Source organism: Spea bombifrons, chromosome 9 (assembly GCF_027358695.1).
Source record: "Spea bombifrons isolate aSpeBom1 chromosome 9, aSpeBom1.2.pri, whole genome shotgun sequence".
In the NCBI taxonomy this organism is placed as follows: Eukaryota; Metazoa; Chordata; class Amphibia; order Anura; family Pelobatidae; genus Spea; species Spea bombifrons.
Genome location: NC_071095.1, coordinates 11,524,571 through 11,540,323, shown reverse-complemented (window position 1 = coordinate 11,540,323; position 15,753 = coordinate 11,524,571). Strand labels below are relative to the sequence as shown.

At 47.4% G+C, this 15,753-nt stretch overlaps 1 protein-coding gene across 2 annotated transcripts; it reads right to left on the bottom strand.

Annotated features, from left to right (window-relative positions):
* Positions 1–427: 427 nt before the first annotated feature.
* Positions 428–15,753, bottom strand: FBLN5 (fibulin 5). 2 transcript variants are annotated; one of them, XM_053475026.1, is made up of 11 exons: positions 15,575–15,753; positions 11,772–11,826; positions 10,777–10,828; positions 10,181–10,411; positions 9,804–9,926; positions 3,447–3,563; positions 3,021–3,140; positions 2,789–2,911; positions 2,384–2,510; positions 2,044–2,239; positions 428–1,129 (listed from the first exon to the last, which is right to left on the bottom strand). In XM_053475026.1, exons 1-11 carry the CDS (start codon positions 15,718–15,720, stop codon positions 968–970), a joined length of 1,452 nt encoding a protein of 483 aa, XP_053331001.1. In that variant the 5' UTR covers positions 15,721–15,753; the 3' UTR covers positions 428–967. The 2 variants fall into 2 exon arrangements, with proteins under 2 accessions (XP_053331001.1, XP_053331002.1); XM_053475027.1 differs by having other exon boundaries at positions 10,777–10,825.

Genomic DNA, 15,753 nt, shown 5'->3' with positions numbered 1-15,753 from the left:
GCTCCCGGAGATCCGTAAAGCCCGACAAGACGGGAGCTGACGGGGGGCTGATATTAGTACAAGAGGCCATAATCTAAAACTAGAGGTTTCTATGGAATGTAAGAAGGGTGGTAGATACGTGGAACAGCCTCCCAGCAGAAGTGGTAGAGGGTAATACAGGGTATTAAACATGCATGGGATAGACATACGGCTCCTGAATCTAAGACGAGACCAACGACTGATTAAGGTTCGAGTCTTCACAGCAGGAGAAACGGGCGACTAGACGGGGGCCGAATGGGGCCGATCTGCTGGCAGCTCTGCCCTATACCGTCATGTAGCTTTGATTTGGCGCTGAGGCTGTTTCTTATAACATATATATTAATAAAGTTAATATGTTAATAATCACACGAGGCCGAGCGACGGGTCCAAAACATTACTTTTGTTCCTTTTAATAAAGTTCAGCAATAAAAAAAAAAACATTTAAAACATGAATTTTGTTTTTAACAAAATAAACAAAACCTTTAAGAAGTATATCGTTTAAATTACAATATTCCTTTCCCGATGCGACAGCCGCCACGGGCTACAGAAAAAGAAAATACGCAGATCCCGGAGAATTAACAAGAAACAAAGAAATGCAAAAAAAATAAAATAGACATTTCAATGAAAGGGGCGGTAACCATGACTACCTGCCACCGGCAACCAGGACAAAGGGGGGCGCTTGTCACTTTGTAGCGCCGTTTATACAGCCCTTTGATAAGAGCGACGCTGTGATCCAGACCCTTGCGTGTTAGCTGGGGATGATGGGCATTGTAGTCTTTCTTATGCTTTGCTATGGAAGGGGTTCAGATTGCGTAACAGTTCTGTCGGCTCTTATTTAACTACTTAGGTGCCAAGTGGTAAGAAGGCTTTGCCATGGGCTGGAGCTTACTGGTTTTCAAAGAGTTAACGGCGACGTCGTGAATGGAACCCGGCGCAGCGACCGGCGCGCTCAGAAGGAGTACGGCGACACGAAGACGCTCAGCCGGATGACGGAGCTGCCGCGGAAGTTCACCACGGTGTTCACCGTCACCATCTCCAGGTCCAGCACGATGTCCCGCGGGCCCTTGATGGGCCGCGTCATCACCAACGTGGCGCTGATGGGACCCGTTTGCTGCGGGAGAAGCGGGAAGAGACGTCAATTTACAAAAAAAACAAACAAAAACGCAGCTACATGTCAACTAAACGTGCGCGTTAACTCTTCGTGTGCTGGAAATACATTCTGTCAACAGAGAGTTGGGACTCGGCAGACTTCCACCTCTCGGCTGCTCTTTGACTACAATTCCCATTATCATGGAGGAGTTATTATTATAGAAAGGGAAAGCTCTGCCGCGAGTGGCATTTAATGGGTTAAATACCGTAAGATTAAAGGGTTTTACTAATTGTCATTAAAAGAGCAGCAAAAAAATCTATTTAAAAAGTGACTGATTCAGGAGCGAGACCCCCCCCCCGGATTATGACATCACAGCATTGGGGGGCAGCTGTTGGCGTCCCTGTGCTTGGCTGAGGGTGATGGGGGTCCCGGTTCTAGATACGGATTAAAGGTGCCGCGCCGCTCACTCTGCTGAGTTTAATAATCTCCCGGATACTTTATTCATGCTTTTTTTTTTTTTGCCAGGAGACCTAAAGGGTGCAGCCACTGATTGGCCGTTGCCATAGAAACTCAAAAGCTTCTTAAATGTTTCTGTATTGTCCTCGTAATGGAAGCCGGATCCCTGCGTGAAATACGGTAAAGACTCCGACAAACGGCGGGTTGGCCCCCCAAATATCCTCTCTCTTTGGTAACGAGAGGGTCAGAGGCTGAGATGGAATGGAAGGAAGTTTTACTTTACTGAGAGGGTGGTAGATAAGTGGAACAGCCTCCCAGCAGAGGTGGTAGAGGGTAATGCAGTTAGAGGATTAAACATGCGCGGGATAGACATACGGCTCCTGAATCTAAGACAAGACCAACGACTGATTAAGGTTTGAGTCTTTACAGCAGGAGAAACGGGCGACTAGACGGGGGCCGGATGGGGCCGCAGCTCTTACCCTCATGTAGAACTCTCTGCCCTCGTTGCCCGACTTGATCTGGAAGATGTAGTAGGCCCCGGGGTAGCGGGTGGTCGCCTGCATCTGGAAGACGTCGGTGGGCACGGTGCGGCTGGAGACGAGGTCCATGTGCCGGTGGACGATGGTGAACGGCTGGTCTCGGCAGGCCGGGTTCTCCACCTGACACATGCAGCGGCTGCGCAGGACACACAGGGGCTCGTCAGCAACCCGCCTGCCCCCCGAGAGCCCAGAATGACCCCACCGGGGGGGTGACTTTATAACCCCCCCCCGGCACTTACCTCTACGTACATGTCTAGTAAGGACCTGCGCAGTTACTCACTTTTCATTGATCTTAATGTACGGATCCTCGCATCTCACCGCGTCGATGCATTTGTAGGCGCCGGGAATGTTAAAGCAGGTCTGCTGCGCGCTGCACGTGTTGTTCCTCGTATCGCATTCGTCGATATCTGGAAAATGATCGCTAATTAGCTATGGGGAGGATATACGGTCCGTGTCCCTGCTTGAACACAGGTGACTCAGTCAAGTGTGTCTTTTAAGTCAAAGTTTCCATGCGGGCCGGTATTAGAGCCGTTTGGGTGGCACATTTGCTGCGTAGAATCTTGACAATGGGATTTAAAGGGTTAATATTTAAAGCATCCCATGGGGGGGGCAGCTCATTCAGCCGGGGGGGGGTAATTATTCCTCCACCGTATCTCTCTGACGGACGGTTTTGGGCTCGGCTCACCCTGGCAGCTCCGGCTGTCATCGAGAAGCACGTAGCCCGACGGGCAGCTGCAGTAGTACGACCCCGGCTGGTTGACGCACTCGTGCTGACACAGGAATTCCGACACGCTGCACTCATCCATATCTACAACGAGAGGACATACGCCGGTGAGAGGAAAGATGGCGGGATCGCTCTATAGGGGTTCATCTTATACGCAGCCGCCGGCCCCCCGGGGCCACGGCCTGTCATTTACCGCTGCAGTTAACCCCGTCCTCCTCCAGCTCGTAGCCGGGTTCGCAGCGGCACAGGTAGGAGCCGTAGGTGTTGAGGCAGCTCTGCACGCAGGGGTTTTCCGTGACGCACTCGTCCACATCTGCAAAATCAGAGAGTCAATCGGTCAGCGGCGGCCATTCCAGACACACGGCCCAGAAACCGGTTCGGTACCGGACCAGAGAACAGCGTCAGGGCTCAATAAACCAAGAGGGTGGGAGATAAGTGTAACAGCCTCCCGGCAGAAGCGGTAGAGGGTAATACAGTGAGGGGATTAAACATGCATAGACATACGGCTCCTGAATCTAAAACTAGACCAAGGAGCGTGTTTATCTATAGACACCCCCCGTGTTATAACATATTCATGTTCCGCGGGTCGGGGGGGGGCAGCATGTGGCTCGTCACGTACCTTGGCAGGACCTCCCGTCTTCGTTCAGGATGAAGCCCGGGTTGCACGTGCAGGAATAGGAGCCCGGGACGTTGGCGCACAGCTGCTGGCAGTACCCGAAGCGGCACTCGTCGATGTCTGCGGGTACAGAGTACGGAGGATGGTTTGGAGGCAGAGTAACATTTAGTAGTAACAGTAACGTCATCATCATGAACAGAGCTGTCCTAACGTCTCCCGCCTGCGGCTCAAGAACATTTATTCCGCTGCCACGTTTGAGCTGGGAGCTCAGCTCTCGGACTCTACTGAGCATGTGCGAGAAGTGTACTGGGGTATGCTCCCTGCTGTACGTAGCAGCGGAGGGGGAGGAGCCAAATGAGACAGAAGAACGCCAATAACTCGAGAACGCCTGCACCGATTTACATGCCGTAAAATGCACCGGAGTCCGTGCAAAACGCGCTCTAATATGAAAGTAGGAGTTCCTGTACCTGCGCGAGACAATTTACGCAACAATGGCTGCTAGCAATGGCTGCGCATATCCAGCCGTTCGACGCACTCATGTGATCAGGTGGCTGCTGGCCTTAAGGTGCCCGGGCTTCCCCATCATCCCCAGTCCGGCCCTAAGAATCCACAAGAGTATTAAGTATGTTTCAGGCTGCACTCCCTGTCCACAGGCCGCGTCATGGGGTGGGGATCGGTGTGAAGCTTTTACCACTCGGTGACTTAATAACCGCCTCCGAGACATCAGAGGACGAGATTCTTTGAAGTGGCTGCAGGTTCCGCTCCTCTCGCGTTACGGGCAGCACACGGGGTCAGGCGTGTGAGCGTCACTCAGACACGGGATGGCGTCTGCGTTTGATCTCTGCATCATTATTAGCGGAACCCACATTAGGAAAGCCTCAGTCGTTGGGTCTCATCTTAGATTCAAGAGTCATATACCTTTTCCGTGCATGGTAGATAAGTGGAACAGCCTCCCAGCAGAAGTGGTAGAGGGTAATACAGTGAGGGTATTAAACATGCGCGGGATAGACATACGGCTCCTGAATCTAAGACGAGACCAACGGAGAAACGGGAAACTAGACGAGGGCCGGATGGGGCCGATCTGCCGGCAGGTTCTGAGTATTATTATATTGTTATTATTGTTATATATATTATATTGTTATTATGATTATTATTATATTGTTATTATTATTGTTGTAATAATAATAATAATGATAATAATAATGAGATAATAATAATAATGATAATAAAAATAATAATAATGATAATAATAATAATAATAATAATGATAATAATAATAATAATAATAACGATAATAATAATAATAATAATAATAATAATGATAATAAAAATAATAATAATAATAATAATAATGATAATAAAAATAATAATAATAATAATGATAATAATAATAATAATAAAGCCCTACAGGTGACGGTGAAGATGCTCAATGCGCCCTCTTGTGGTCATTTTCAAAACCTACAACTGGATGTTAAACCTTAAATTTGAAAAGGAAAAAAGACATTTTTTGGAGCATTAAAGGCGCGATCGCAAACCTTTAGGGCCGATATGCAGGAAAATGAACTGTTTTCTGCTACAGAGTAACACAGTGAATACACAGAGCGTGGCAGAGAAAGATACGCAGCAGTTATGTGACTTAAACAACGCTGCAGCGACATAACGCCAGATGCGCCTATTTTGCCGCACTGTACCCTAACCACTATTTACTCGTTGGCCCCGACGGCCTGTGCAACATATCTAAATTATGATGTCATCGCAGCCGTTCTTTGATCAGCTCTGACAATCTGCCAGCTGGAATTCTGACACACAGCTGTTCCTGACTGTAAGCAGCATCCACGCTCTCTGCTTTCAGTGTCAACTATTTCCTCTGGGGGCTCCATAAAAAAAATGAAAGCTGAACTTCAGACATTTTACTCCTCGTATCAGATAAAAAAACAATCTTCCGTAAATATTCTTGTTTTCTCTTGCAACCCAGTTGTAGTTTTTGCCCCGTAATATAAAGTTTTCAGGCAGCTGAATATCAGCCGTTTGTAAGATTCTCGCTCTGTTATCTGACCCCCGATCTACTAAACCCCCCGACTCCTTATCATACTGCCTGTGGGGAACAATAGAATGGCTCAGTCTTAATCACCCAGTGGGATTATCTGTCTTATGAAAGTCTATGGAGGGACGGACTTCATTAGCATCGCCATAAAGCATCAGCTCAGTGTGGTGTTTGAGCCGGGAAAGTCACCCAAAATATCACATGACTGACAGCAATGGCGGCTCCAGATCTGCAGATAAAGGGAGATTATTGGGAGAAAATGAGATAAAACCTGACATTACTTTATACAGCGCTGGGGGCTATTACTGTATACAGCGCTGGGGGGTTATATTACTGTATACAGCGCTGGGGGGTTATATTACTGTATACAGCGCTGGGGGTTATATTACTGTATACAGTGCTGGGGGTTATATTACTGTATACAGCGCTGGGGGCTATATTACTGTATACAGCGCTGGGGGTTATATTACTGTATACAGCGCTGGGGGGTTATATTACTGTATACAGCGCTGGGGGCTATTACTGTATACAGCGCTGGGGGGTTATATTACTGTATACAGCGCTGGGGGGTTATATTACTGTATACAGCGCTGGGGGCTATTACTGTATACAGCGCTGGGGGGTTATATTACTGTATACAGCGCTGGGGGGTTATATTACTGTATACAGCGCTGGGGGCTATTACTGTATACAGCGCTGGGGGGTTATATTACTGTATACAGCGCTGGGGGTTATTTTACTGTATACAGCGCTGGGGGTTATTACTGTATACAGCGCTGGGGGGGTTATATTACTGTATACAGTGCTGGGGGTTATATTACTGTATACAGCACTGGGGGGTTATATTACTGTATACAGCGCTGGGGGTTATATTACTGTATACAGCGCCTGGGGGGTTATATTACTGTATACAGCGCTGGGGGTTATATTACTGTATACAGCGCTGGGGGGGTTATATTACTGTATACAGCGCTGGGGGGTTATATTACTGTATACAGCGCTGGGGGTTATATTACTGTATAAAGCGCTGGGGGGTTATATTACTGTATACAGCGCTGGGGGTTATATTACTGTATACAGTGCTGGGGGTTATATTACTGTATACAGCGCTGGGGGGTTATATTACTGTATACAGCGCTGGGGGTTATATTACTGTATACAGCGCTGGGGGTTCTATTACTGTATACAGCGCTGGGGGTTATATTACTGTATACAGCGCTGGGGGGTTATATTACTGTATACAGTGCTGGGGGTTATATTACTGTATATAGCGCTGGGGGTTATATTACTGTATACAGCGCTGGGGGGTTATATTACTGTATACAGCGCTGGGGGGGTTATATTACTGTATCCAGCGCTGGGGGTTATATTACTGTATACAGCGCTGGGGGGTTATATTACTGTATACAGTGTTGGGGGTTATATTACTGTATACAGCGCTGGGGGTTATATTACTGTATACAGCGCTGGGGGTTATATTACTGTATACAGCGCTGGGGGTTATATTACTGTATACAGCGCGGGGGTTATATTACTGTATACAGCGCTGGGGGTTATATTACTGTATACAGCGCTGGGGGTTATATTACTGTATACAGCGCTGGGGGTTATATTACTGTATACAGCGCGGGGGTTATATTACTGTATACAGTGCTGGGGTTTATGCCCAAGGAGGAGAATGTTATATTTTCTAGAAGACTTCCCCTTTAAGAAAGGTCGCCATGGAAATCCATGGTATATATATCACAAAATGTATGTGTTAAAGCACTCGGTGTAAAGCATGTACTTGAGCTTTGGGACCGGCAGCAGGCGCAAGAAAAGTTAGAAAAAATGTCATGTTTTTGGACAAATCTAAAAACTCTGAACATTTCTTTCTACTTTTTAAGAGAAGAGAGGGGAGAGAGAATAGAGTGAAGGGAGGGGGGAGAGAGAGAGAAGAGGAGGGGGGGAGAGAGATGAGAGAGAATAGAGTGAAGAGAGGGGGGAGAGAGAGAGAAGAGGAGGGGGGGAGAGAGATGAGAGAGAATAGAGTGAAGAGAGGGGAGAGAGAGAGTAGAGGAGGGGGGAGAGAGAGATGAGAGAGGAGAGAGAGGGGAGAGAGAGATGAGAGAGAATAGAGTGAAGAGAGGGGAGAGAGAGATGATAGAGGAGAGAGAGGGGAGAGAGAGATGAGAGAGAATAGAGTGAAGAGAGGGGAGAGAGAGATGATAGAGGAGAGAGAGGGGAGAGAGAGATGAGAGAGAATAGAGTGAAGGGAGGGGAGAGAGAGAGTGGAGGGGGAGAGGATTGTGAAATCTGCTGAGAACAGAGGATGGATTTCAGAGTTAAGCGAGATTTCTGGGAGGTCACAGAGCCGCCTTTGTTCCGTTCCCCGGCTGAATTTACTTTCAGATGTTTTCTCCATTATTGCTCCAAACTCCCGACCCGTTCCCAGGAGGAGAGGACTCACGAGGCTTACTTTCACTTTATTAAAAACTTCTTCCTAAGATGCTGAAGACTCTGGAACTCTGGCCCTCCCCGCGCCGGCGCTCATCGCTGCCGGAGCAGAGACCCCGCGTCAGGGGTACCCGGGCTATTATCATTCACTGATCCACATAGCGCCACCATATTGTGCAGCTCTGTACAATGCATTACATAACAAGCAACGCATCGCATAACGACTTACACCGACACAAAAGGTCAGGAGGGCCGCGCTCATCCCGGCTAATAGGATGAGGAGAGTTGTAGTGAAAAAACATCCGCCTTCATAGAATAAAAAAGTTTGATTTTCCAACAAAATATTTAAATTGTAAATCTCATCGATCAGCCGGCTGAGACGTTTTGGGCGATCGGCAAGTTTCTGGTTGAAGGACAGAGCTTTAGAGACCTCAACCCATCCAGGAGACCTCAACCCATCCAGGAGACGTCAACCAATCCAAGAGACCTCAGGCTCATCTGGGAAACCTCAGGCCCATCTGTGAGACCTTAACCCATTCAGGAGACCTCAACCCATCTGGAAGACCTCAATCCATCTGGGAGACCTCAACCCATCTGGGAGACCTCAACCATTCCAGGAGACCTCAAACAATCCAGGAAACCTCAAGGCCCAATTGGGAGATCTCAGGCTAATCCAGGAGACCTCAGGCCCATCTGTGAGACCTCAACCCATTCAGGAGACCTCAACCCATCCAGGAGACCTCAACCCATCCAGGAGACCTCAACCCATCCAGGAGATCCAAAGTCTGTAGGCTACATCAACTCAAAGAAACAGACTGAGGCTGCTTAGAATGTGGAGACTTCTGGTGTTTGACCCGGCGACATTCTGTCTAACACTCGGAGAGTAGACGGGGGCCGAATGGGTCTTACTATTATTATTATTATTATATGTTTTTAAGCGTTCCGATAAAATAGCGGAGCCGCTAGTTCTAGAAGACGAGGTCGCGCTGCGGGAAAGACGAAGGTTTTTTTTTTAGCTCCTTCACTTCTTGAACCATCGATGAAAGACTCCGCTGGAAGCTTCTGATCGCAGAGTTCGGGGGAAGGTCACATCGTAGCTGCTTGAAATTCCAATGAAGCCATAAAACCGAGTTCCCGTCCTCCGCTTCTCTACCCCAAGTAACCGCGAATACCGCCCCGGGGTGGGGTAACCCCAAACTAACCGCAGAAAAAGGGGGGATTCCCAATCTGGCCAAAGTCCCGGACGAATCGGGTCCAAGCAACGGGCGTCAGTTTTGTTACCCGGGACGATGCGATTCGATCCGCGCATGTTCCTGGTCCATGCGCCGTGCCGGGGCATCTGGATCTCATCCCCCCCCCCCGCTGTTTTATAGACGTGTAAAGTACGTGGTGGTGGGGAGAGCGGCTGCATGCCTTCAACCCAACTCCACGCGGCACTCGTCTTTAACCCTTTGGGTGAAGGAACATTCAACAAAACACCGTTCTGGACTAATGGACATTCTTCTCGCTCATATGATCCGCTTTAACTGCTGAGAACAGACTAAACATCCCAGCAAGCAGGGAAAACCCCAGCATATTCTTACTTGAGCACAGGTGAGACAAAGAAACCTACGTTATCACACCTCCAAGCAAGCGTATGATAATAAATCGAATAATCTGGCCGGTAAACGGTGCGCGGGGACAGGCATGGAGTCGGCGGCTTCTCTGAGGGGCCCCCGTTATCCTGCACCCCCCCACATCGTTAAATCCAGATGCATGGTTTCTCAAGGTGAAACATGGGGGGTCCTGGGGCAAGATGGGTGGGCTCAACAGAAGCCAGATTTGCGTGTGACGTTAGATCAGACTGAGCGGCCCCCAATGCCCAGTCCGGGGGCACTTACCTAAACACTGCCCTTCCAGCAGCCAGTAGCCCTCGGTGCAGGAACACGTGTAGCCCCCCTCCGTGTTTATACAGATCTGGGTGGGGTTGCAATGGTGGGTTTCGCTGGCGCATTCATCGACATCTGCAACAGGAAGAGAGGGCGTTAGCGCATCGGCTGCCCCTACTGCCAGAGCCCCCAACTGTCTGACACCCCCAGGACCCCCAATGGCTGAAGAAATGTATCCGGGTCACTTTTTATGGCTACTTAATTACTTAGCAACACGTCAGGTAAAAGACTGAATGAATCCCCACCCCCAGCCACGCCTCCAACCACACCCCCTAAACCAAAAGTGCCCTTCCCGGGGTATTTTATATGTGAGGTGGTTATGGGCTCACCGGCGCACTGACTGTTCTCATCTAACTGATACCCGAAGCGACAGATAAGAGGCCGGGACGGCGAAGGGAAGTTGGGCGCAGGAAGTGGCGCCACGGCGGGCAGGAAGGTGTTGCGGTATGTCGTTCGGAACATGCTGTTGGTCCTGGGGATGCAGAGGTAGCCCCCGTTCTGGTTGACGCACATCATATCCCCCCGGCAGGGGTCGGCGATGGTGCGGCACTCATCCACGTCTGGGGGGAAAAAAGAGGCAAAGCCGGCGTTATTCAATCCATTTAATATCCCTAAATTATCTGCCCCTCCCTCACAATCACCATAGAGACCGGCGTTAGCGGGGAGGAATAATCCCGCAGATATGATGGCTGCTCCCATGCTCTACACATAACGGGGGTTTCCTTCCAGCGGGATTAGCAGAAACCCATAAAGGGTTAACGGATAAAATGTATTCATTTTTTCTGGTTGATTTGTATTTTTTTTCCCCAAAACATCAAACGACAAAATAAAATGAAAACTAATTTAAAACACATTTTTCCACCATTTATCTCCAATTCTGAGTCTCATATCTGGCCCCCCGCGGCCCCTTCCGTGACTGCCGTACCTAAGCACTGCCCGGTGGAGCGGTCCATTTCAAAGCCGTTGTTACACTGCTGCTGAAACACAAGACGAAACACGCACGTTAAACAGTCATACCTGTCAACTGCCCCAGGGTTTTGGGCTCAGTCCTGTCCCGGGAATTATATTATTCCAACATTTTGCCCCAGTATTTGGAAATGTTAACCACTAGGTGTCAGCATAGAGGCAGATGGATCCACAACTCACACTTTAACCCTTTGAGCTGCTCTGCCGCGTGGACGCGCTACGCAAGGAGAGCAATTTAATTTCTACTTATACGGCAGGAATTTCACGCTCATTACCGCCGACCGGCCGCTATTTTCAACCCAACGAGAGGAATTTCACCAGCAAGACTGCGGAGAAATGCTTTGCTTTTTTGGGGTGCGTGCTCTTATGACATCATAAACAGGAAACATGACGACAATAAATATAAATAAAAATAAAATACTGGTGCCGTGTCCAGGATCCCGTTGGCAAAAACAGAGGAATTAAAACCTTATCGCAAACATTACCGGGAACTTATTATTCAGAATAATTGTCTGTTGCGGGGAGGAAGAAGAAGGAAAAAGAAGAAAGAAGAAGAAAGAAGGAAGAAAATGAAGAAGAAGAAGAAAAAAAGAAGAAAGAAGAAAATAAAGAAGAAGAAGAAGAAGAAAGAAAAAAGCAGAACGAAGAAGGAAGAAAAAGAAAGAAGAAGAAGAAGTAGAAGGAGGGAAAAAGGAGAAATAAGAATGAAGAAACGAAGAATGAAGAAAGAAGAAGAATGTGTTTGTTACACAAAGGGCACCCCGGGGTTGTTCGCAGAAAGCAGAGGGCGAGGGTCTGGTTATCCGTGTTGAGCAATTTGTTGAAGATCGTCAGGGATGGATGTTTTTGTTACAGTGAGGTTTAATTTGGGGAAAACCTTAAGATTCTGTAAAAATGATCTATATTTCTTTTTATGGAAACGCGTCCTCTGACAGACCCGGCGCTGATCCTTACCTGAGCGGAGCCGAAATGTGGAAGGTGCAGGCTGAGGGAGAGCAGCGCCAGGATTCTGCAACACGAAAACAAAAGGGTTAACGGCAAAGGGCACAGAACAAAAAGGATCCCACGTTCCGGGCTGGCGGTATCTATCGAACGGAAAATAAAAATGATATTAAAAGCCCATAATGGGGGGCATTCAGTACTTTATTGGTATCGGCATCGGCATTCTGGTGACTGTTCTATGAATGCACTACTCCTTTAACAACCAGACTGTGAATAAATAAAGATACTTTCACTTCGTGATGGCCGCGTCATTTATTGATAAATAACGCTAGTAGCAATTAAAATATTTCTTGCGTTAACGCGCACGTTTTCACTTACTATGTTCTGTAATAAGAAGTGGTTCCCGTACTTTGTGCCAACCAAAACATGGCCGCCGGGGAGCACAATCCAAACCCCAGGCAGGTCTCCAGGGCTGCCAAACCCAAGATGGCGCACAGCCACGTTCCTGTCAGTGTTTAGGGACTCCGCCAACCACAGACGTGATGGGAAAAACCGCCCAAAAACAACAGAAAAGGGGAATAGAAAACTCGATCTAAAAATATAAACCCCTCCCCAGCGGATTTAAAGCCGGCCAATCGTCTGACTGATTCACTCAGCGGTCGAATCATTGTAAATATATTTTCAAGAAATGATTGCGTTCTATCTTTCTGTTATTTGCATGTAAGATGTGACGTCCCGTCAGACGTCGGGCTTGGGGTCGCTGCCAGTAATGAGAGTCGGAGGGGGGCCGTCGGCGGGCCGGTTTAATGGTATATTTTTCTTGGCCGGGCTCCGTGGTCTCTGGTAGTGAAATCATGCGCAGGAATGATTCACTAATTTGTGGAAAAAACCCACAGGAAATCAGAATCATTTTCCACTCCGTTAAACGAGGATCTGGGACTCCCCGCCTACCCAGCCAACGGCCCCGGAACGCACGAGACTCGCTGCCAACGGCCCCGGAACGCACGAGACTCGCTGCCAACGGCCCCGGAACGCACAAGACTCGCTGCCAACGGCCCCGGAACGCACGAGACTCGCTGCCAACGGACCCGGAACGCAAGAGACTCCCTGCCAACGGCCCCGGAACGCACGAGACTCGCTGCCAACGGCCCTGGAACGCACGAGACTCGCTGCCAACGGCCCCGGAACGCACGAGACTCGCTGCCAACGGCCCCGGAACGCACGAGACTCCCTGCCAACGGCCCCGGAACGCACGAGACTCGCTGCCAACGGCCCCGGAACGCACGAGACTCGCTGCCAACGGCCTCGGAAGCACAAGGACCCAGGAATGGCCGATTCCACAGAGACTGAGGTTCTGGACCTGCCAAGCGGACTGAGGTTCTAGTCCCGGGGTCTAAAAAACCCCAAAAGCCACTGTGTGGCCCTGGACCATGGATGGTTAAAGCACCCTGAAGTTATGGAATCCTGCGTCCCACTCCTGCGTCCCGTTCAGAATGCTGGATTTGGACCGGGTCAGACTGGGATACGGATCAACGGGTTCTACGCACCGGATCACAGACAGATCGCTGACTGGGGGTACTGGATCCCCGAGGTGCTGCTCAGGGGATTCCAGACCCCCTCGGACTCGCTGTCACTCCGGATCGCTGCCTCGTTACATGGATTCGCTTTTACATCGCTTTCTTATATTAAAACCATGCTGTAATCTACTGGATCTCTGGCACCCGGATGATCCGATACGAGAACGCAGATACACTAGAAGTTACCCGTGACTCGGTCGCAAGATCCATTTTCACCAGCGACCGGATCACAACATTGTGGAGTGAAGACACCACTGATGGGGGTTATTATTACTAAGTACGGTGATCCTGGTGCAAAGTTTGGAAAGTGGTCTTATCGCCATAGCAACCAAAACTTACTGAGCCGATCCATTGGTCGCCCTGCCGATTAGACCACTTTTTTCAAACTTGTTAATTAATGAAACCACTAAAGTCGCCTCTAAAATGTAAAAAAATTCAGAATAAATAAAAAAAAAAATAATCCCAGATTTGCGGTCACAGAATTCTAAAAAGTATCCATTGTTTTATTGGAATCTGTTTTCTTCCGTGAATTGTGCAAGAAGGGAGCGTTTGCTGAGCGATATTCCGCTGAGAACAGTATGAATGGATTTGGCCGCCCCGCGTCCCCGGTGACCCGCGCTTCCCGTCCAAAACATTCCGGAATATGTAAAGCTGGCGTGATATAGATCGGAGAGGAGGGACGAGGACATCAACGCGGTGTCTTCATTCACAGAGTCGTGTTTCTCGCCATTACCCTGACGGGGAGCCCACCGAGCATTCACCCGCCGGCAGCGCGTGAAATAAAGCTGCTCGTCCCTCTGGCTCTCAAAGGGTTAATCCCAGCGCCCCTTAACGTTCTATCTCTCACACACGCATTGGGTGTAGAAGCGGCACCAAGCTTTAGTTCACAAATCTCAGATAAAGTGCGCACAAACAAAGGGTTAAGAATCCGAATTCTGTAACTGTATCACCGCGTAAAGATTTAAAGAGTTAAATTGCGCCGCTTCTGATATCGGAAAGAGTTTGGGATAAAAACGCGCAAAGAAAGTTACATTTTAAAGGCACAGCGGGTACGGGGTACACAGAAATCAGAGTATGTACAACCCCTGCTTTAATATAGACAGCTAGATTGTAAGCTCTTTGGGGCAGAGATCTATAATTTCACTTCGTTTCAAGCACCTACTCTTTCGGTGTTCTTATAGAAATGACCTCCTGTTTAACAGAAACATTTTACAAAACCACGTGAAAATCCGCCTAAACGTGTTACACGCAGAGACGTGACGTACGCGTTTATAAAACATACGTTCATAGAGAGCACAGAAATATTTACATCGAAACATTCCGGGGACAGCGTCAGGTTTTGTTGTTTTGTCAACAGAAATATTCTAAAAAAAATACGGTAATAAAAAAAAGAACTGCAACATTCTAAAAAAAAATAAACAAAAAGAACTGCAACATTCTAAAAATAATAATAAACAAAAAAGGAACATAAACATTGTAAAAAAATAATAATAATAAACAAAAAAAGAACAGAAATAATCTAAAAAAAATAACAAAAGAACAGAAATATTCTAAAAAAAATAATAAAAATAATAAACAAAAAAAGAACAGAAATATTCTAAAAAAAATAGAAAAGGACAGAAATATTCTAAAAAACAATACGGTACTAAAAAAAAGAACTGCAACATTCTAAAAAAAAATAAACAAAAAGAACTGCAACATTCTAAAAATAATAATAAACAAAAAAGGGAACATAAACATTCTAAAAAAAAATAATAATAAACAAAAAAAGAACAGAAATAATCTAAAAAATAACAAAAGAACAGAAATATTCTAGAAAAAATTAATAAAAATAATAAACAAAAAAGAACAGAAATATTCTAGAAAAAATAGAAAAGGACAGAAATATTCTAAAAAAATAAATTAAAAAAGAACAGAAATATTCTAAAAAAAATAAATAAAAAAGGACAGAAATATTCTAAAATAAATAAATAAAAAAGGACAGAAATATTCTAAAAAAATACAAAAAAAACAGCAACATTCCAAAAAAAAACCTTTCTTTACTGCTAGTGAGTTCTGGATAGAGATATACTGCGGGGGGGGGGGGTGTCTCGGCTGGTGGGACACCTGCTCTATAGCATGTCTGGATCTATAGGAGAATCTGGGTTTTCTGCTGGAATTGCAGATCATTCGGGATTTTCGGTGTTTTCCAGGAATTTTTAGGAGCTGCTTTGGAATAATAAAAGCCGCGGCACTCACCGTAGTGGGAGCATGTTCCTGCCCTGCAGCAAAGTGTGGAGTGAAGCGATGTGACCCGGGGTGGGATGCGTCCGCTCGCTCACAGCCTGGACTCGGGACTGAGGGGGCAACTGCTTGGGTTTAACTCCCCGTCCGTAACTCCGCATTAAACCAATTGCAGCAGGAATGCAAAAAATGAA

Excerpts from the sequence above, each read along its gene's own strand:
- FBLN5 (XM_053475026.1), bottom strand. The coding sequence starts at position 15,720 with ATGCGGAGTTACGGACGGGGAGTTAAACCCAAGCAGTTGCCCCCTCAG. Across the intron at positions 9,927-10,180 it reads TGAGAACAGTCAGTGCGCCG|ATGTCGATGAATGCGCCAGC; the intron begins GTGAGCCCATAA and ends TTCCTGTTGCAG. Across the intron at positions 2,240-2,383 it reads TACATTAAGATCAATGAAAA|CCGCTGCATGTGTCAGGTGG; the intron begins GTGAGTAACTGC and ends TGTCCTGCGCAG.